At 46.1% G+C, this 23672-nt stretch overlaps 1 protein-coding gene across 1 annotated transcript in view; it reads right to left on the bottom strand.

The window, feature by feature from the left end:
* LOC124798082 (UDP-glycosyltransferase UGT5-like) overlaps positions 1–13633 on the bottom strand; it is a 146468-nt gene extending 132835 nt beyond the window's left edge. The window contains exon 1 of the mRNA XM_047261323.1: positions 13534–13633. Within this exon, the coding sequence (XP_047117279.1) occupies positions 13534–13633 (100 nt within the window). The remainder of the gene's footprint in view (positions 1–13533) is intronic.
* Positions 13634–23672: the final 10039 nt, after the last annotated feature.

Below are 23672 nucleotides of genomic sequence, written 5' to 3'. Positions count from 1 at the left end.
ATTTAGGGTGAAAGTATTACAGTGAATTACGACGAAAAAGTATTTTATAACATAAATCTTGTGTTCTCTCCTGTATTATAAGTCTACATCTAGGCACATGATCTGTTCCAGAGACTGGACAAAGCGACCTTCATATCAAAGACTTGCGGCACAACATCCACACCCCACCTGACCTTCGTCACACGTGGAGCAGCAGGGGTACCCGTGCAAGCAACGAGGACGTTCCTTGAGGCTTTTCCACGGAGCCAGTAGTAATAGTAGAGAACGGACTGTCAGTCCCAGTCACAATAAACCCTCCAATCCCCCGCTGGAACCTCAGGAAAGCTGACCGGAATAAATACCTATCCTACGTCGAGAAGACGGTAAATCGGATATCCCAGAAACCTGAGAACTACAAAAGATTCACAAACCTGGTACACAAAGCAGCTTTAAATGCTACTCCACGAGGGTCTTGGAAGGAATACACCCCGTGCTGGACGAAAAGAGTGTGAAACACTAATGGAGGAATTTGAGGAGAGTGGGGCCGACGGAGACTGCGGATCAACTGATGAAGGAGCAGATGGAAAGAGGAAAATGAAAATCTAGATTCCATCCATTCTAGCAGAAAGAGGTGGGATCTGTTGAAGAAATTAGGCGGTGCTACTGTGCCTCAGAGGCCATCTCTTGTCATTAGTGCTTCTGAGATTTCAGCTGTTCTGAAACACACCTCCAAAATCCAACTAAAGGCATGTGAAAAGAAAGAGGCTTCCAGACCTGAACAATTTATTAGTCAATAATCCAACCAACTTGAACATTGTGAAAGAAGTAGAGACAGAAGAGATTAGCCAGTCTCTGAAGCTAATGAAGAAAGGAAAAACAGCCGGACCTGACGAGATCCTACCAGAATTGTTGAAGGAACTGGGATCTCTAGGATGAAGGTGGGTCTCCAAACACTGCAGGAATGTATCAGTACGGGTGCTCTCCCCAAGATCTGGAAAGAAGCAAAAGTCATGGCTGTGCTGAAACCCGGAAAGGCGGGAGAAAACCCAAAGAACTACAGACCAATATCCTTGCTATGTACCTCGTATAAATAATTCCAGAGAATATTACTGGCTAACTACGTACATTGACGCCAAGCTTCCAACATACCAAGTAGTGTCCCTTACAATCTACATAGAGAAAATCTTCCAAAATAAGATGAAAACGGGACTGGTTCCCATAGATCTTACATCAGCTTACGAGACAGTGTGGATCGAAGGGCTATTGTTCAGGCCGACTAGAATCATAAAATGCAAACAGGCCTACATACTACTCAAGAACATATTAACATGTGGGAAAATCAAAGTCTCACTTCATGGCACGAACAGCAAGAGCGTGGTTCTGAATAATGGCCTGCCTCACGGCTCGGCACTAGCACCCGCTCTCTTCAACCTGTACGCAGCTGACCTGCCACAACCCAATTCACGACGGCCTGGCCATCGCGTATCAAAGTAAAAATTTCAGCGATCTCGACGAAACAACGAATGCAGACCTGGAAGCCCTGAACACATATTACTCCAAGTGGCACCTACACCCAAACCCTAGCAGAACAACCAGCACAATAATGCACCTTAACAACAGAGAAGCACATAGAAAATTACAGCTTTCTATGAACGAACAGCACATCAGACACGGGGATAAGCCTAAATACTTTGGTGTGAAACTAGATCGCACTCTAACATACAACGCACACCTAGAAGACACAAAACAGGAACTAAATTCCCGCAATGCTATCATTTCGAAACAGGCTGGAACAACATGGGGATGCGGGGCGAGCACTTCGAGGGCACCAGCACTAGCTCTTGTCTACGTCGTAGCTGAATACCGCTCACCAGTCTGGATGAGAAGTGCACATGTAGCTAAAGTGGATGTCCAGCTGAAGGAGACAATGCAAATAATCTCGGGAACACTCAGGGCCACCCCCTGTGCCTGGATCCCTGTCCTAGCCAAGATAGAGCTCCCTGAAATCAGGCGATCACAGCAAGCCCTAAGAACATACGAAAAAATCTTAGACAACCCGGACCTACCTATCCATGAAGATCTAACAGCTACAAACAGGCTTAAATCCAGGACAGCTTTCTGGAAAATCGGCGAAGAGTTTGAACGCTTCAACTCAAAAACAACCGGGAACGAAGTATGGGCTGCAAGTGCACACAAGAACTGCAATTTGGTGGACGACCCCAACAAGAAGACTGAATGACTCAACCTCCCAAAGAAACTGTGCACAACTTTGAACCGCCTAAGAACAGGTGTGGGCAGATGCAAGCAACTAGTGAAGAAATGGGGCCTGTCAGACAGCTCTGAATGTGAGTGTGGTTAAATCCAAACAGCCGGCCGGAGTGGCCGTGCGGTTCTAGCGTTACAGTCTGAAGCCGAGCGACCGCTACGGTCGCAGGTTCGAATCCTGCCTCGGGCATGGATGTGTGTGATGTCCTTAGGTTAGTTAGGTTTCATTAGTTCTAAGTTCTAGGCGACTGTTGACCTCAGAAGTTAAGTCGCATAGTGCTCAGAGCCATTTGAGCCAAATCCAAACAATGGACCATTTACACATGTGTGAAGTGTGCGGATGTAATGGTGATTTGAAAGACATACACAGACTCAGTGACTCGGCCTTAAAGTGGCTCGAGAGTACTTGTAATGTTGTATAGTATTATAACAGCACCTGTAAAGAGTATTGTTACCATAGTTGTATAAGTATATTGTAATTAATGTAAGAATGATTTCCTCTGTATATGCCGAACGAGTAAATAAGAGACACTGCCTGTAATGGCCTTTCTGTCCGATTCCACAATTGGACACGTGTACGGTATAACGGACAAATGACCTCACCCCACACGATCTGTTGCACCAAAGTACATGATAGAGTAGATGAAAGATGCATCGAGAGCAGTGAAGAATACCTAGACATTCCGGAAAAGGCATGACCGCACGTAAGGTTGATGAACTATGGGTGTCGTATAAAAAGACTAGCACCCTCACATATAAAAGTTGCTTTTGGTAGGTTTCGGGCTTTGTTTCAGTCGAGATATGCACTGATATCCTAAATATTCTCGCCTTTGATATCGAATGTGCATATGGTCGCGATTATAGTCTCAGATAAGGGGGATTGTAAGCCGGCACTCTGCTAGTCATACTGCAGCGACCACAGATGACAAAATATCTTTCCACTCTGTCCCTCTTCCGTTCACAGATGACGTGCCGCACAAACTATAGTCCTCATAGTTTGGTGTAATGCAAGGTCTTCCTAACTGTGTCTTGCTGGCCGTTACATGAGATGCATACTGGTGAGGAACGAAACGTTTCTGGGCTCGTAGTGGTTCGTGTGCTCTAGGAATGTTGGCAGGAAGCCTCTGCACGGTACAAGAGTCCTTCTTCAGAGTCTACTACTGGCGGTAGGGGTTGGTGGTGGTGGTGGGGGACAGAACACGTGGTCGGCACGGAGCATGTCGCTCACGAGCAGCGAGTAGGCCGCTGTCGAGCGTAACGTGACAGTCCGACAAATGGATTCTCGTCAAGGGGGTGAGTCATTTACTCAGTTACTGCGAAAGACTTGTCAGTTAAGTCAGAATATTGCCGCAAGTTCTAGTGATAGTGCTACGGTCGCAGGTTCGATTCCTCCCTGGGGCATGGATGTGTGTGATGTCCCTAGGTTAGTTAGGTTTAAGTAGTTCTAAGTTGTAGGGGACTGATGACCACAGATGTTAAGTGCCTTAGTGCTCAGAGTCTTTTTTTTTGTGATAGAAAAAGCCGCGTTCAACAACTTGGAAAGAAGTGCTTCAGTTACAAACAAATGGTATACAGTTTCCTTTTCTTATTCATCTGGACCTGTGTCATGTGTTTTCTGTTTCGAAATGGGACACAACCCAGTGCATGCTTATAACTGTAGCTCCAGTGTCACTAATAATCCATTTCTGTCCCTCGATGATGAAAATTTCTGCTACCAACGATGTAAGAACCATGTACCTCCGGATGGAGTGCCACCACACTTGGTGACTGGGGTGAACTGTGCAGCAAAAGTAACGCGGTGTTGTCCTCAGCAACTCTGCAGCGACGCGTGACGGCGTCTGCGAGCTCGGGGGGAACTGGGGGCCAGCCTCCCCGCAGAACTGCTCTCAGACTCAAGCCTCCAGACGTCGCACACTCATAACGGTACCGTACATTGTGTGTCGATAGAGTGTCAACCACAGATGCGATTTAGTTCGTACTATGGGCTGTCGTCCAGCAGAAGGGGCTTAAAAGGTAAAAGTAACACCAGAACTACGCAGCACAGGGAAAGCATATAGCTTCTGTGAAGACATTGTTAGAGCGTTAGATCGTCATATCAAAGAGGCCTAGGTTCATATTCCAATGATGACATTATTATTACTATTAACACTTCCGCAAGTGTGATGCATTTGTTTCTTTGTTCTACTGTTCCGATTGTTTGTGTTTATTCTGTGAAACTACAAACGCAGTAGCTCCTTCATCACATGTCCGAAAGAACACCACACCTATCTATACAAATGTACTCTATACCTAGGTTTGCTACTTCCAACTAACGAATCAAAAGCAGGCTGCCAAAAGAACATTGCTACAAAGTTCTTTTACATGTCAGGAAAACGTTCTCCTATATAACAGTTTCAAGAGTAAACAGTTAAACAAAAATATCATCAGTGCGATTTAAATACGGAACGTTTGGTGAGACGACGTCACGCTATACCAACTCACCCACGCGAGTTCTACAGTGTAATTACTCACAGATACCCTTTTCCTGTGCTCCGTAGTTTTCGTGTTGCTTTTAATCAATTTTTACGCCCGTTCCGCTGGACGACAGCACACAGCACGAACTAAATCGGTGTTTCGCTTGATACCCTACCGACACACAACATTTGGTACCGACTTGAGTGCCTGACAGCTGGTGCTTTGGGTGTCAGCGCGAAGTTTGTCTGAGGAAGAGTACTGAGAGTGTGAACACGCATCCTCAAATGGACTCTAAGCACGAACTTTGCGACTGACGTCGAGAGACTGGGCCGGCTACCACACCTGCGCAACCGTTCGCTAGTGGGTATGGAATCACTACGTACTGCGCCATCATACGGGCTTGGAACAATGGATCAAAGTTGTCGCAGATAAATAAATGTCACCCAGGTGGGAATGGTGGTCTGTACATTCACCAAAAGTGCAAACCATCTCTCTCACGGCGATTGCTTTTTCCGAAACATCACTTTTTGAGGGAAGATTATGGAGTTTCGCATCGTTCCAGACCAAAGCGTGGCTGCCCTCACTCTGCAAGCTAAAGGCCTGTCGAGCATGGGGAGCGATCATGTGAGTCTCGTGGAATCTGCATCAATGGGAACTCAAACTGGGTTGAAGTTGCGCACTCATTACTTAAAAGAACTGTCGAACACTGACGTTTGTCTTAGCCTGTCGAAGTATTTGACTGACCCCTCTGGGTGCCAAACCTCTGATTGGGCGTTGTTGGAATAGTCTATGAACAACAGAGGCCTGAACATTTCACGAAGCTGCCAGTGGCCTTACATTGCGTCGCGTTCAGTGAATGACTTGGAGATGTTCGACCGAGCTGGACTCCGCATGTGACTTCCATGACTGTCGCAATGCCAATAGCACTCCAATGCTCAAGCGATTAACGGCACACTATTTACATCACACACCTGAAATACGAGGGTTGTTTTTTTAAGTAAAGGCCGTTCGCGCGTATAGTCCCGTAGTTCGCGCGGACGCCGCAACAAGTCACCGCGCCACTTGCCGGCATCCTTCCCGTTCACACTGATGCAAGTTGCAGCTCTGTAGCTGACGTGTACGCATCGCTGTGCTACTTTATAATGTTTACGATTATTGAATCGCCCGCCGCGTGTGAGATACGGTCAGTGATACGTTTTTTGACCGCGAGAAGCCTATCAGCTGCAGAAATTCATCGTCAGTTAACAGAAGTTTACGGCTTGAATGCAATGAGTGACGGTAAAGTGCGTCAATGGGTTAGAGAGTTTAAAAATGGCCGTCAAAACGTCCATGACGGAGAACGCTCAGGCCGGCCCTCTGTGATCACTGACGATTTGGTGGCTGCAGTCGAAGCAAAGATTCGTGAGGACAGAAGATTCACAATTTCCACTCCTTCTTTGGAATTTCCACAAGTTTCAAGATCGGTTTTCTACAAAATTGTGTCTGAAAAACAAAACTTTAAGAAACTGTGTTCTCGGTGGGTACCCAGACTCCTCACAGAGGACCACAAAGGGAAGAGATTTGCCACTTCATTGGACTTTTTGATTCGTTATGAGGAAGAAGGGGATAACATGTTGAGTCAAATTGTCACTGGAGATGAAAGATGGGTATCCCATATCACTCCAGAAAACAAGCGACAATCGATGGAATGGCGACACACAACCTCACCTGTCAAGGTCAAAGCCAAACAGACGCTGTCAAAGCGCAAGATTATGGAAACTGTGTTCTGGGACCGGCGCGGTGTTTTGCTAGTGGACTTTATGCCACGAGGAACGACAATCAACTCAGATGCCTACTGTGCTACTAAAGAAGCTCCGCAGAGCAATTCAAAACAAAAGGCGCGGCTTGATGACAAAAGGAGTTTTGTTCCTTCACAATAACGCTAGGCCTCACACCTCTCAAAAGACTCGGGATTTGATTGATTCTTTTGGCTGGGAAGTTTTCGACCATGCACCATACAGCCCCGACCTTGCTCCTAGCGATTTTCACCTTTTCCAGTACCTGAAACACCATCTTGGCGGGCAGCGCTTCAATGACGACGATGAAGTGAAAGCGGCTGTGAACTCTTGGCTGTCGGAGCAGGCGGCCGAATTCTTTGAAGAGGGAATTAAAAACTTAGTTGTACGGTATGACAAGTGCTTAAATAAACAAGGCAACTATGTAGAAAAATAGGTAAAAGTGTGCAGAATCAGAAAATAAAAGTTTTTTTACAAAAGTATTTGCATCTTTTTTTAAAAATAAAAACGGCCCTTACTTAAAAAACAACCCTCGTACTTTTTTTGATTCTGAGCATTCCGCCACCCTTGGTCTAGGTGTAATGTCACTGATTACTAAAAAAATTTCACAGTCCCAGGTTTGAACACCACCACCACTTCAATTTTTAGTAAAGATCATCAGCAACGGGGCCAAAGACTTCCGGAATAAGGAATCACCTTCGTTTCACCAACAGCAATGTCAAAGAGCGCGTAGGAGTAAACTGAGGTTCAGGACACTCTCTTGCCCTTGGGGTGGAAAGTACCCCTAAAGGCGGAGGGATCAGCAATGATCAATGGCATGAGGATGCAGAAGGCAATGGAAACCACTGCATTAAAGACGCGTACTGGGCATTCACAGGATATGTGGCCTGTAACTGAAAACGTGTCATGATGATCTCTCCATTGGCAAAAGATTTCGGATTAGTCCCCCGTTTGGATTCAGGGAGGGGACTGTAGGGGAAAGGTGAGCATTAGAAAAAGATCGAATAACCAACGGTCCACGAATCGGGGCGTGGACCGTCAGAAATCTCAACGTGGTAGGGAAACTAGAAAATATGAAAAGGAAAATGCTAAGGCACAATCTAATATAGTCACGGGGAGGGGGGATTCAATGAAGTGAAATGGAAAGAAGACAATGAGTTCTGGTGGGATGAGTATAGGATAATATCAGTAGCACCAGAAAGAACAGAGTGAGTTACTGTCAACAGTTCAGTGAGAAGATTGTTCTCATCAGAATCGACAGCAAACTAGAACCGTCAATAGTTGAGATATTCATGTCGACGTCGCAAGACGAAGATGAGGGGATGGAGAAACTACAGTATATGACGATACTGAACGGGTAATTCAGTACATAAGGGGATTAGAATATCAAATAGTCATGTGATATTGTAATGCAGTTGTAGGAGAAGCAATAGAAAAAAGGGTTATGGGAGAATATGGGCTTGGTGCTAGGAGTGAGAGAGAAGAAACATCAATTACGTTCTACAATAAATTTCACCTAGTGCCAGTGAATACTTTATTCAAGAACGACAAGAGGAAGCAATATACTTGGAAAAGGCCAGGCGATATGGGAAGATTTTAATTAGATGGTCAGACAGAGATTCTGAAATCAGATACTGGATTGTAAGACACAGCCAGGAGCAGATACAGACTTAGATCGCAATTTCGCAGTGATGAAGAGTAGGCTGAAGTTTGAGTTTAGTCAGGAAAAAATCAATGCGCAAAGAAGAGGTGTACAGAAGTACTAAGGAATGAGGAGATACTTTGAAGTTCCCTGAGGCTATGGATACTATGATGAAGAACAGCTCAGTAGGCAGTTCAGCTTAAGAGGAATGAATGTTTCTAAAAAGTGCAAGAAGTTGGAAAGAAAAACTTGCTACAAAGAAGGTAATGGCGAAGAAACCATGAGTTACGCAAGAAATAATTCAGTTGATCGATGAAAGAAGGAAGTACAAAATTGTTCAGGGAAATTCAAGAATACAGAAAAAGTCACTTAGGAATGAAATAAATAGGAAGTGTAGAGAAGCTAAGGCGAAATGGCTGAAGGAAAAATGTGAATAACTCGAACAGGAAATGATTGTTGGAAGGACTGACTTAGCATGTAGAAGAGTCAAAACAGCCTTCCGTGAAATTAAAAGAAATGTTGCTAACATTCATGGCAATGCCAGTGTTAAATGCAGGGGAGAGAGTGGATATGTGGAAAGAGTACATTGAATACCTCTATGAGAGGGAAGATATGTGTGATGACGTGACAGGAGAAGAAACGGAGTCGATATAGAACAGATAGGGGATACAGTATTAGAAACAGAATTTAAAGAGCTTTGCAAGATTTGCGATCGAATAAGGCAGAAGGGATAGACAACATTCCGTCAGAATTTCTAAAATCATTGGAGGGTAGAATGCATCAGTCTGGCGATGCACCATCTGACTTTCTGAAAAACGTCAGCCACACAATTCTGAAGACTGCAAGAGCCGAGAAGTGCGAGAATTATCGCACAGTCAGCTTGATTACCAAAGCATCCAAGTTTCTGACAAGAATAACATGCAGAAGAATGAAACAGAAAATAGAGGCTGTGTTAGGTGAATATCAGTTAGGCTTTAGGCACCAGTGAGGCAATTCTGATGTTGTGGCTGGTTGGAAGCAAGACTGAAGAAAATTCAAAACACGTTCATAGGATTTTTTAATCTGGAGAAAGCGTTCGACAATGTAAAATGTTGCAAGATGTTAGAAGCAAGGAGGACATCAACAGCAGAATAGCACTGGCAAAACGGCATTCCTGGCCAAGAGAAGTCTACTAGTGTCAAACACAGGACTTAATTTGAGGAAGAAATTTCTGAGAATGTACGTTTGGAACAAACTGTTGCATGGTAGTGAAACACGGACTGTGGGAAAACCAGAAAAAAGAAAATCAAAGCATTTGAAGTGTTGTGTTCGAGAAGAATTTTGAAAATCAGTTGGACTGATAAGGTAAGGAATGAGGAGGTTCTCCCGAGAATGGGCGAAGAAACAGATTTATGGAAAAAACAGACAACAAGAAGGGACAGGATGGTAGGACATATGTTAAGATAGCAGGTACTAGAGGGAGCTGTAAGTACTACTCTGAGAGGAAGAGGTTGAAATACAAGTACATTTCTGGCGGAGCAATAGTTTCATCTTATTGGTACTGAGCCGTGCGTGGCTCGTGTTCCCGCCATCATGTATTTTACACCCTGTTTTTAACGTGCTATCACCTCACTACGTTAATTTAAATTACGGGTGTCACTAAGTTGTTGCTTTGCCTGACCGTGGGCGGCGCTAGCAGCGTGTATCGATATATCCCCTCTCGTAGTATCTTTGCTCTACTGCTATGACTTTCCGTTGGTTGTCAGTCGTAAGCGAGTTCGGGTCGCGAGTTCGGGCTGCCAGTCAATTGGAACGGGTCTGGAGCGCAGTCCGGACCTGCCAGTCGGGGAGTTGCAATGAGGCACTGGTGCAGTCGGGGTGGAGCAACAGGGAGGTGTGAGTCGACATGGCTCGCCCAACCATTGCCGCCACGCATCACCTGAGTCGGGCCACGGTCTTGGTGGATCGTCGGTCGGTCGTCCTACCGGACGACGCGTTTTGGCTCGCCGATCGTTCATGACACGGCTGTGTGTGTGCATCGACTCCCGATTTGTCTTCGTACGTGCTTAGTTACTGTTGGGAAACGTTCAGATCTTCGAGCAAGTGTTTGTCAGGTTGTGTGTGTAGTTGTCGATATTTTCACTGACGACTATTTTAGACGTTGTCGGCATTCTGCGGGCAGTCGATCGGTTGGTGCGGACCAGGGGGGTGGGGGGTAACTCCGTTCACCGCGGTCGGTTGCGTCCGCTGGCGGTCCCCGTGCGGTGTCGGGGCGTGTGTGGAGCTGTCCGATCGCTACGAGCTTCGTGGCTCACCGAGCCAGAATGTCAAGGTTGAGTGGTGTCTTAAGTACCCAAGCCACGTCCATTCATGTTGTGTGGTTCGTTTCGGTGGTTCGCTGTTGGGGAGGTTTTTCTGTGAGCAACACCGAGTGTTTGTAGTGGTAAAATTTAGCCGCCATGCGGTGGAATAAACAATATTGGTTGACTACAATTGAAGTGCACCAGCGGAATTCTCTGCGTTGTGGTCGTTAGTGTTCTGGTTACCTGCCCTGACCACTAACGTAATTTCAGACAGTGTCCTTTTCTCACCTGTTGTCGCTGTCCAACATGGTGTGTAGTTTTGACAGCTTATTACATATACGTATTTGATTCTGGATAATCACATCCGTAACATTTTGTGTTTCAGTTCTAATGTACCGATTGGTGGCAGGCAAGTCCTTTTGTCGGTCGGTCCGTGGCTGTCCCCTGGTTGGGTTACTGACGGATCAAGTTTAGTTTGGCTCACTGCCTCCTGTCTCACCTAAGTGAACGAGTGTAGACCGACCCCCTGGAGGCTTCTGAGTGCCGTTATCTTCACTGTCTTTCTTACGGGTGTTTAATTCTCTGTTTATAATCTATTATAGCCAATGATTTAATAAATTCTTCGTTTTACTATGTTTTATGTAAATCAAGGCTTATGGTTTTTTACACACACACACAATATATATATATATATATATATATATATATATATATATATATATATATATATATATATATAAAATTTTGGAAAATTAATTGTGGGCCTTCAGCCGCTTGGAACCTTATTCTTAAAATTACCCTTTAAGCAAAAACATTGCGGCCTTCTGCTTTTGAAAGGTTATGGTAATTTATTTTAATATCTTGAAAATTTTATTGTGGGCCTTCAGCCGTTTGTATTGCATCTTGTTTATATTCCTCTATCCACTTTTGACCTGAGGCTTTCAGCCTAGCTGTGATATAAATATATAATTTGCAATAACTGCATTTGCTTTTAAGATTTATTGTTTGGAGGCCTTCAGCCGTGAAAGAATTGGAGTTTGAAACTCGTAGTTGTAAAGGTTCGGCTATGTGCCGCTTTGCTTGTAAATATGTTATTAAAGTACAATAAATTTCATTTTTAAGTTGAAACTGATCGACACGTTATTTGGCCCTTTGCACAATCCTAATCACCTGTTCTGCCCAGCGGGTTTAGCGGTCGTCTCAGGTACCAAAACATACGACATGTATTCCTGCAGTTCATTAATTGAGCCGGCCGCGGTGGTCTAGCGGTTCTGGCACTGCAGTCCGGAACCGTGGGACTGCTACGGTCGCAGGTTCGAATCCTGCCTCGGGCATGGGTGTGTGTGATGTCCTTAGGTTAGTTCGGTTTAAGTAGTTCTAAGTTCTAGGGGACTTATGACCTAAGATGTTGAGTCCCATAGTGCTCAGAGCATTTTTTTTCATTAATTGAATCGGAGATTTTTGAAATTGTTCTGTTAGCTTTGCCTTTTTCATCCAGGACCTGAACTGCGAATATTAACGAATCTGCGGGAGAATGAATAAATGAAAAAAATATGTTCAATGCATGACGCTATTCTGACCTCCAGCAAGGTTTCTGGTGCCACTAAAAACACGTGATGATTGTATCATTTTTGTTCAATGATTCTTTTTCTTTCTCTGGCGCCACCATTATGTGAAGTTTCCGAAATGACATACCCGCCATTTAACTGTATATAATGTGATTATTTCACTATCTAGATTTCGACCATCCGCCATTTTCCGGTGTTATTAAACTAAAACTAAACTCCTCCCGAACAGGTCTCATAAGACCCTAACGGTACCGACCGACCGCCGTGTGGTCCTCAGGGCATAGACGTGACTGGATACGATTGTGGAGGGGCATGTAGTCAACACACCGCTCTGCCCGCCATATATCAGTTTACGAGACCGGAGCCGCTAGTTCTCAATCAAGTGGCTCCTCAATTTGTCTCACAGGGGCTGGGTGTGGCCCGCTTGCCAACAGCGCTCGGCAGACCATCCAAGTGCTACTGAAGCCCGACCGCGCTTAACTTCGGTGATCTGACGGGGACCGGTGTTATAGCTGCGGCAAGGCCGCTTCCAATTGTTACAACGTAAAAAAATCGACCGACTTGTGTGAAATACATCGTCGAAGAATGTTGTGAAGCTGTTATGTAAATTAGACGATCGAAACGTAAGTGTAAGCTTCATTTGTCTGTTTATAATCATCAGTTAATGTGGGCAATAATGTTTAACGTTTATCTACAGCTAAATGAAGTTTACATTTGTGTTTTGGACATCTGATTTAAATCAGAGCTTCACTACATTTTTTTCATATAGTAACACTTGAAAATGCCCCGAGGCCGAAATCTAGGTAGTGAAATAAACACATTATATACAGTCAACTGGCGTAAATATCTTTTCGAAAGCCATTTATGATCGGCGGGCGCGTGAGTTTTGAGTCATCCGGTTTCTACACCCGAGTTAGAATACTATCTTCACGGGTCTCACGAATCCGTCAGCTTATCAGATAGCAACCGCCCGGCCAGCGGAAACGAGTCTCAAGAGAAGGAGCTGTTTAGCGTTTCCGTGTGAACACAGCTTGCAGTGGTGAAGACGCCAAATTCGCATCCTGGAGGGGCGACCACCCGTGTTTACGTTTTCCTTTGTTTCCAAAACCAATTAAGGGGAATGCTGAGTCCAGTGATGCTTGCTTTGGAACTCGCTGGGGCGATTTCAGTCTCCAGGCGTTTCTTACCCGGGCATGTGTTACGTCCCCCATAGTGTCACGCCGAGAAGAAGTAAAAACACCGGTCTCGTCCTTTTCGAATCAACAGTGGCAGCAAAGTAGCATTTTATGTCTAACGGATGACGATGTGAAGAAGATGACGGTGCAGGAGTCGCGGAAAAGGCACTCCGAAAGTGTTTGGCATCACTGTCATAGCCTCTCAACCAGTGTGTTGTCGGAAACTACGCGAAAAGCAGGCAGAGTAACAAGAATTGCTAATGATTACTCGGGTGTGAGTTTACTGGTAGTGCAGATGCGGAAACGAGTGACACAACAGCCTCGCAGTGACGTCAGCGCTGGCAGCTGCACGCGAGGTGGAGACAAATGAAGACAACTAGCGCCGGCACTCACCAGCAGCAGCAGCAGCAGCAGCAGCACGCGCGTCGCCGCGGGCGCGCAGCCAAAACGTAGTAGCCAGCCGGCGCCGCACTGACCCGCCCCCGTCGAGCATCTTCGTATAAAAAAAGGCGGCTGCGTCGCACAGGGCACGTGGGCCACGTGGGCCCTCAGTGCGCAGGCGCGCCGTTACGCAACACGCTCTGTGGGAGGGGCCGGGAACGGCCTCATCACGGCGGTGGGCAGATGAACTGCCGCCGGCGGCTCTCGTCTGTCGCCGCAGCTGAAACAAACTGCGGCACTTTTAGCGCCTGGCAGCGTGGTGGCGGAGCCAAATGCGATACGCCCACGTACCTCCTGGACAACCTCGCGCGTAGGTCCCGGGAAGGTCGAGGTTCAAATCCCTGTGCAGTCTCGCCAAGACGAATTCCGGGATTGTTTTTTCTCCACCTATCCCAGTTCGAGCCTCGGCCCCGTGTTTAACCAGCATATCAACGACGGTACGTTAAAGTGTAACGTTGTATTGTATTGTGTTATATTGTATGGAACTGGGGACCTAGAAACGACGGAGAGGCTTCGTCCCCACCGTAGCCCTCAGTGCTTCACAACCCCACAACAGGCTACACAAGTCCACTCACCCCACCGGCTGTGGGCCCCCTCCTGAACGTCTCACACAAGACGAGAGTAACACCAAATGTTTGCGTGGTACAGTAATTATGGTGTACGCGAACTTGGAGACAGTGTTTGCGCAGCAATCGCCGACATGGTGTAACTGAGACGGAATGTAGGGAACCAGCCCGCATTCGCCGAGGCACATGGAAAACAGCCTAAAAAACCGTTCAGAGACTGGCCACCAGACCGGACCTCGAGACTAATTCGCCGAGCGTATTCGTGCCGGAGACCGGCACGCCTTCCCTCCTTGATAGCAGTGTGGTAGACCGCACGTCTAACCAGGCAGTCGGTGTAATGTTACTCGCGTGCAAAAAGGTATAGCTGAGTAAGTCAGCGGTATGCGAAGTACACGAAAAGGAACGTGACACCGAGGACACTTGGATTCAAGTACTAAAAAACGATCAAGCAAACTACCGAGAACAAGCATTTCCGAAATTACGAACGAGAAAAGGAATCGTCAGCTGTGAGAAAACTTCACATCCTCACCTTCCATATGTGGTCTGTCACCGTTGCCATCTTTGCTTCGTTTTCCAAGCTATCGTTTTTTTTAATTGTATTTCTTTACTTTTACTCGTAATCGTTCATCACTTGAGACTTCTCAGAAGTCTCAACTCCGCACTCTAGGTATAAATTACTTGTTTACCACTTGTCATTAACTTTTATAAACTAGTCTTCCTACAGCAACAGTCTTTCAAAACTTTAATGACGTATGTTACTGTTTCTTGCTTTCTTCGTGTATGCTGATTAATTTTTAAAAAATGATGCGTAAAACCCTCAAAAAAAGCTGCAAATCGAATAAGACCTATGAATAGGGAACGTGACAATGAACATCATCGAAAGAAGACAGAATACTAAAATAAATAGTGTGTAACAAATCGCCCACAATTTAAGAAGGTAACACACTTATTATGTATGACCTTAGGAGCCGAGCGTCGTGGAAGAACACAGCGCTCAAATAGGAGAGCAGTGGGTTACAGAGCTTTTCTGGAGAGGGCAGGGAAGGTCAACAAGCAAATATACATTTTAATTTCCACTGTCTATACGAATAAATTCATAAAACTTTGTCAGCATGACCAGGAAGGCTTCAGGATAGACACTCAAAGCAGTGGAAGTTCATATTCTTCCATGAATTTAGCACAGCATGCAAATCGTACTTACACGTGTATGAAACTTTAGAATTTTCCAAATCTATTAAAAATTGTGATAAGAATTGATATAATTAACTATAAAATTTTAGTTTTTTCTAAGCACGATTTTAAAATGTAACAGCTCATTCATTTTTTCATAAAATAAATAAACTCTAGATTTTCATACACCTGTAAGCATGGGTTGTATGTCGTGCAAATTTCATCGAAGAATCTATCTTACTCTGAAGAAAAGCAACAAATGCAGCAAATAGTAAGTAAAAATTATGAGATTTCACATGTAAGAAAATTTCTTTTTAAGGTTTTGAACTTCCATTGCTATGAGTGTGGATCCTGGGTCCTTCCTGGTCATGCTCGCAAAGTTTTATGAATTTATTCGTAAAAGCATAGACAGTGGAAATTAAAGTGTCCTGTGGCGCCTCTCCCGCTCTAAGTCGGCCAGTTTGACGTTCTACCCCCCCCCCCCCCCCCAGTCCCCTCCCCCCGCCCCCAAGTAAGGAAACTGTACAATTTTCATTTATTTGAACTGATAACCGCGGTAGGCTTAACAGGTATCAACAGATGTACAACAAGAAAATTTAAAAAAAGATATTTAACAATCTGTGAAACATGAACATGAACGTACGCTGTTTCGAGCAGCCGCTCTTCTGAATGATGGCGGATCAGGACACGACGGTCGTCCCAGTGTAAAGAGAAGCGTGATTCATCCGACCAGCCGACACGTTTTCACTGATCCACCGTCCACATTCGATATGACCAGATGCCCATTGCAATCGTAACTGACGATGTTGTTGGCTTAACTTGAGGACAACTGGGAGTCGTCTGCTGTGGAGACCTGTGTTTAACACTGTCAACTGAACGGTGCGCGCTGAAACACCAGCCTCCTCCAGCTACGTACGCTTTGTCAGGTCTGCCACAGGTCGCGGAATACCCTGCCCCCCCCGAGCAGGCGAACCTCCGAGGTGTGGACTTCCATTAACTTGTCGCCTACTTGTGCTTTCACCGTCTTTCAACCAGTTTCCATAGACGATCATCGTAGCAGGTCGCGAACAGCCGACCAGTTTCGCCATATCGGAGACGCTCGTTCCCAGCCGCCGGGGCATCAGATTTTACACTCTGTCAGTGTCGCTTATATCAGCGGAGCTCCCTATACGCCACTAGTATTGTCGCTGCTTTCGCCTCTGTCCCGCTTGTACACTTTCCTTACGGTGTGATGAGCTCGTGTCACACACACACACACACACACACACACGCACACACACACACACACACAAAGAAAAACCGCGGTTTGCAGTGTCCGTGATGTTTCTGCTCCACAATGAATGCAAATCTTATTTTGGTATTCTTACAACGTAGCGTTTCCCGGCAGTACCTGCTTACAATCTACTGTATATTAACGATCTAGTGCACGATCCCGAGACCTCTGTGAGTTCGCTCATGGCCGTCGCTCTTGTCTACAGGGAGGTCGCAACTCTAGAAGACCACTGGCAACGTGGTAAGCCCTGCCGAGGATCGATGATCGGGGCAGGCTCTCGAAGTTGACCCCGAGCGTAAACAAATGTAGCACATTGCATGTAAATAGGAGAAGAGATTACGAAGCGTCCGTGGTGTGAGTAGATTTCGTAATGTGCGATAGCACTCCTTGTTTCAATCTGTCAGGCAGTACTCTAGGTGACAGTCACCCCTCAGCAACTACATGTAACTGTGATCTGGTGATAACTAATAAACATTTTGGCCCTAATGGTGGAGATGAAGTAGACGTAATGTAATAGATTCTCCACTACTTCAACTATCTTCCAGATAAATTATTTTAGAAAAGGTTATAGGCTCTAATTCATATTGAAACAAAAGGTGCTGGGTGTGACTACACAAATTTTGTATCACTAGGACACAAGAGTGAAATATGATAAGCGAACATAATAACACAGAATTAGAAAGAATTTGAAAGTTGTTACAGCGCAGTTGACAGTCAGGAATGAGTGGAGTCCTACACTGGGGTTCCCATTTGGAACGTGGGTGACGCAATCTGGCTGTAGTTCACTGGGCCGACAGTCACAGTGAATAGCAAACTACACACTAATGCCCCACATGGATGTCAAGCTATGACTGCTGCAGTTGGCCGGGTCGTGTATCGTACGCGGCGAGCAGTTCACCTCCGATATTAATATCGAGCCGGAGCAACGCAGTGCTTAGGGGCACCGCGAGGAACCTCCAGTTCGGTGGTCAACGCGCCACGCTGGTCACTCAACAGGCGTACCACGTGTCTGCTGCTCGATGCCGCAGCCTGAGCTGCGTCTCCAGACCGCATCAGAAATTAGTACGCTTCTCAAACCGAGGATCTCAGTCAGAAAATTCGCTCACGTTTGCCTCGCAGCAACAAACCTAGAAGCGATCTGAGTTGCCTTGCACCTAACGCCGAGTGTTTGGTGGGCCTTGCGGCTACTACATAGAGCTTACGATTCCAGACAGTCTGATTACGACTTCTCTTCGGCAGATCAATCGCGATACTCGTCTTCCCCTCACGGCATTCAGAAAGACCGAAACTACACGTTCTCCCTGAGCTGTGTGTGGTTACCTTTGGGAGGTTTAGTTGACTGTACGTCATTCCTCACCTACGTCGCAACAATTTTGATAATAATTTTTTTGTTTTCTCAGGATGTAATTGTGTGTCGATTTTCTTTCTGGTGACCTTGGTGGTGATATGGGGTCTCGCCCGGTGATGGGGTCGGCCGTTTGAGAAAGGACAACTGATCTGCGTGTTGCATATTTGCGGCCAGTCGGAGGACGGAGACGTGGGGGAGCTCTGTTCACGTTATCGTGGGGCGACGACGCTTCGGGCACAGATTATTTGGGAACGTATCGGTCAGGTGGGTGTGGCCCTGGAGTGCTACGCCGCTCCTCTTTACGAATCTGAGACAAACTTCTCAGAAGGTAGCCACTCGTCGCGAGCACAGCGAGCAGGTGCAGGGTGCACACTGGTTTAACCGAACCGGGGATTTAGTGTTGGTAGTGTCAGATTTATAATCAATGGCGAATGATAGCGGATACAGGTAAAACTGAGTGCTTTAGAGTGGGCGGCGGTGCAGCGGTACGGGCGAGAGTAATGAAGACAATGTCTTGCTATTACAGAAATCGAGAGATTCTTCTAGCACAACGAGACGGAGGTTACACTGTGAGTCATTTCATTGCCAAATCCATTCTTTGCCAATCATTGCCAAATCCATTCTTATGTCCGCTGAAAGGAATGGAGTATCTTGCCACCAACACTGTGCAACAACTAATATGTGCATTTCCCCCTTTCTTTTTTGCTATGCGTTTTTAATGTACAATTTTAAAATTAATGATTTGCAAGAGCACTTTGGTATTTTGTGGTAATCTCTTGCCAAATAAAGTATTGTTAAGTCTTCACTTGACACACGCCACATAGAGGGCGTTCCAAGACCCTGTCACACCGAGGCCTGCTGTGTAGGTGAATGTAGACAGCGGCTTCAGTTATTGTGATCGTTTCTCAGTTTTGGTTACTGATGATAACCTGATACCAGTGCCTATGAGTTTGATTTGTACACCACAGGTATGTTCTTTCCAACAGTTGGTTTATACTCAGGTGTATTTGTGGTTTTTGTTTTTTATTCACTGATCGCTATGTGAAATTTTTAACTTCCAGCATTGAAGATGATCACTATGTGATTGAAAATCGATTTTTCTATCAATAAACCATCAATATTACGGCCAACGCTGACCTTTCTTTTAATATAACTAATAAAGCGTTTATGTTTGTCTATAAATTTAGAGAGGAAGGTTAACGTGTTTAGGGTTTCATGGAGTGTAATTTTTCAGATGGTATATCCATTATATCGGCGTTCATTGGCTGATGTGGTGAGTGCTGTCCTGGTGGACCATGGGAATCTCGGGGAGTTGCGCTCTACGATTTTGAGAGGAGGTTGTTAAGAGCGACTTGTTTAACCAATACCTTTTCCGTGTTCAACGCATGGTAGAGCCATTCATCGAATATACACTACGTCCAGAGATTAAGTAACTGTTTTGTAGAAATACATACTTTATGAGCAGTTTGTATATGGTAGATCATTGCTGCTACATTCAACATATTTTGTGTGTTCATTGTTGCCTGATAAATTGCAATAATCTCATGCTAATAATTAAACGCGTGTTTCATTGTTTACAGGGTGAATGTGCATGATGTTTACTGCAGAAGAGAAAGTGGTCATTGTGATGTGGAGGCTACAGAGGTCGTCATACGATGACATTGGGATGAGATTTCACCGCGAATTCCGTCACGAAGGTCCCAGTGATAAAACAATCCGCACTCAGCCTCCAGTCAATGGATTGAAGGCGTCGGGACATCCACTGAAAGGAGTCCACAATCGTTGCGGCGTCTGTCAGTGGAATTGAACATTCCGCGTTCCACGGTGCACAAGGTGTTGCAGTTTACCGCAAAGGAGAAGCCGTGCCATCTCCAGTTTCTCCACCATCTGCGTGAAGAAGATTTTGCAGAACGTGTAGCCATGTGCATCGACGTGGTCTTTGCACATGGAAAGCGTAACATCCTGAGTCACATCTTATTCACCGATGAAGCGACCTTCCACGTTTGTGGAAAGGTTAACAGGCATAGCTGCATTATCTGGGCTAACACACCACCAGTGGAATATACTGAAATCATGTGAGACTCTCCCGACGATAATGTTTGGAAGGGCATCACGTACGAGAAGGTTTCTGGACTGTTTTTCTTTGCTGAAAAAACGATAAACGGAGCACTGTATCTAATCATGCTCACAGATTTTCTGTTGCCACAGCCTATTCAGTATCCGAATACTGTTTACTTTCAGCAAGATGAGGCACCATGTCATTATGACTTAGATGTTCGTACATTCTTGATTTCACAGTCCCCTCGGACATGAGTTGCACGCACAGGCGTTTTGCCGTCGGCAACACATTCCGCTCATCTCACGCCGATGGACTTATTTGCGTGGCGATTCGTCAAAGGACGTGTGCTCACCTGGCCCATTGCGGGAGCTCAGGAACCGCATTACACGTGCAGCGGCTGCCGTAACACCAGTTATGCTTCAGAACGTGTTTCGCGGCACTGCAGAGAAATGAACATATTGAAAGTAATCACTCATAATCCGATACCACAGTAAGCATTGCAAGTACCACCACTATATCTACTCAATAAACAATTAATTTGTGGGCACCCTGTGTACGGGAGATTCGAACGGCAGCAGTTGCTTTTCACGTCCAGCCGTCAGAGGTGGAAGCCACTCGCTCCCGTATTTTACCCGCCAGAGGCCTGCCACTTACAGCGACTTGGCGTGTTTGGTGGGTATGAGAGGGACTTGTCCAGTTCAGCCTCAATAACGCTGGTAGTAAGGGCGCTCCCGGTAACGCCAGGCGCTTTAAGGGATGTTGCCCCCGCTGTGGCGAGCCCGGCCACCTTGACCGCAATTGTCATTCCGAGCAGGAAAAGGCAGTCGAACAGCTGACGGTGAGAGGGACGCAAGCAGTTTCAGTCTTGCGTTTTGCCGAATGCTTGCAGTGGGGTCAGAGCTATCCTTTGTGTGAGCAAATCTTAATCACGAGCCAGTCTGTGCATTATTCGACACAGGGAGCGGTATTCCTTTATTAAATTGTGAGTGGTACCTCAGGTACCGAACTATTTGTAAATTCTCTGAATTAAAACCCGTCATGCGAACTTGTATCGTGGGTTACGGCCAACCTCTCACTTTGATTCGCTTGTTCCGCAATTCCTATTGAATAGGTGACGTTTCCTCGCCATAGGAGCTATTGGTGGCGAAAGGTTTGGCACTAATTTCTTGTTATGATGTGATTTTGTTAAAAGGTCTAGGTTAGTTTTGGATTATTCACTGGGCCTTTCCAATTTGAATTCTGTCCATCTGTAAGGTTTCGTTTGTGTTGGCATGATAAATTCTCGGACGTTTGTTCGGTAGCCATCGATTACGGTGAGTCTGATGTGACTCCCTCGTCCTGGAAAGAAGTTTTGAGAGGTAGAATACGAGTCACAAACAAAACTGAATATCGTATCTGTCTGTTGGATGATGTGCCAGTTAGGCAGTTCCCTTGTAGGCTGTCGCCTCCTAAAATGAAGACGTTTTCGATAGTGGAAAATCTCCTAATGCTGTTCCGATTTCCGTGATGGCAAAGAGGAATGGTGAAGGAGGATGCAGACCAGTAGTTGATTATCGGACTTTCTGCAGTCTGTTCCTCTTCCAGATTTACATCATTCCTTCTTTGGGTTCACCGGGCCTCAGTATTTCACGGTGCTCGATATTAACCAAGCGTATTATCAAATTCCACTGGCGGAGGAATCCAAGGCGGCTACTGCATTTACCTTGGAATGAAACTCGTACAGTTTAATCGCGTGCTCTTTTGACTGTCGACGAGAGCGGTTGTTTGCCTAGGCTCATCGATTCGGTGCAGGGTGACGTTAAGTTCCGATTCGTATAGCTGGAATATGTAGTTGTCTACAGCAAATCCTTACCTGAACATCTGGAACACCTTCGTCAGGTCCTGTCGCCATTGGGGAAGGTGGGACTGAGAGTGAAGCTCACCTGGCGCTTCGGCAGGTATCCTTCCTGGAGCATGTGGTCTCGGCCAAACAGGCTGAAGATTGACCACTCTCGAACTTTGGCTATATACAACTTTTGGCCTCCCAAAGTTAAAAAGGGAATAGCGAGGATCGTGAAGATGGTAAATTTTTTCCGAAAGTTCATTCCCAAGTTCGCGGACTGTCGGTGCTAGTACATCTGTTGTGTCGGAAAGGGAAACCATTGAAATGGACCGACAGTCAGCAGGTGGCCTTCGATGCCTCGAAGACTACATTATGCAATGCTCTGGTGTTGAGACAGAGTGCAGGCCAGCCGACTATGCTTCCCGTTTGTCGACGCCCGCTGAAAGTGAATATTCAACGTAGAAACTTGAGGCCCTCACTGTTCTGCTTGCCACCAAGAAATTCATACTTGAGGCGGACAACCAAGCCCTCACTGAGGTGTTGCCATGACCTCGTAAAAGTGGGAGCACTGCCCATTGGGCAGTGCGGATTTTCATCTTTAAATTCTCCGTCAGGCGCATGAGAGGTCGTGAGAATGTGGTGGCTGACGCTTTTAGCCTGATGTTCAAGGAAGGGGGCACGAGTTGTTCCGCTGAGGACGCAGGCCGGTGGAGACGAGGTGCTTACCGGGGTGCCAGCCAGGCTTGTTTGCTCAGCTACTTGAGCAGGGGGAACGGGATTCGGATTTGGGGCTTATCAAGTGTCGTTAGGAAACTGTTGAAGACATCCCAGGATAAGCTGAAAAAAGGGATTCTCTGCTTCTGTACCAGCAATGATGGGCAGTGAAAGATTTGCCTGCCTCGGGTGTTGGTACTGGCTCTATTCCGATCATATCATCAGTCAGTCATAGGAGGGTATCTGGGCATTTACTAAACGATGCACAGGATTAAGGAGTGCCGGCCGGAGTGGCCGAGCGGTTCTAGGAGCTACAGTCTGGAACCGCGCGACCGCTGCGGTCGCAGATTAGAATCCTGCCTCCGGCATGGATGTGTGTGATGTTCTAGGGGACTGATGACCTGATATGTTAAGTCCCATAGTGCTCAGAGCCATTTGAACCACTTTTGTTATGTATCATACTGAGTCCCAGGGTAAGTGTGATAGTTCTCTGCCATGGACCAATTTTATATTTAATGCAGCAAATCATGAACTCATGAGGTCACCCTAGCAACTCTTATTGTCGCTTATCCATTGAATTTTCCGTTGTCTAGCGTGTGGTCGACTGCGGACTTGTTGCCTCGGGAGATCATCCCTGAAGTTATTAGAGACAGCTGGCGTCAGGCTAGGAATAACAAAGAAATGGCCCACAAAAGAGAAGCGGCACGGTACAACCGCAGCCGATGTCCAGTGAACTTCGAGGTCGGGAACTTGGTTTCTGTTAAGAGATTCTGAGGGACGAGGTGGTGGAAAGAAAGCTTTAGGTAACGTGGTGCGACGTTTTGCGGGCCCATGGCACGTCCTCGAGTGGTTCCACCAGACTAGTTTCAGATATTTGTAAACCATACCCTGGAGTTTGATTTTTGGGGAGGGGCTGAGTCGATAGGTCGCGTCCAGGCTGCAAGTGCGCTGATCACTGGACAGACGAGGCGCGGGTGCGGCTACGGGTGCGGTACTGAGTCTCTGGCCGCCACCGCTCTCCCGCTCTCTTGGTGCTGAACCGTCGCGCAGGAAGGAAGTAGTGTCGAAAGCAGGTGGTCCAGAGTGCCTCATCTCTGACATACGAAACGACAGTGACATCGCCAGAATAATACAGTAAG

The sequence above is a fragment of the Schistocerca piceifrons genome, chromosome 5, assembly GCF_021461385.2.
Source record: "Schistocerca piceifrons isolate TAMUIC-IGC-003096 chromosome 5, iqSchPice1.1, whole genome shotgun sequence".
NCBI lineage: Eukaryota > Metazoa > Arthropoda > Insecta > Orthoptera > Acrididae > Schistocerca > Schistocerca piceifrons.
Note: the sequence above shows the minus strand (reverse complement) of the source record. Positions and strands in the feature narration are given on the sequence as shown.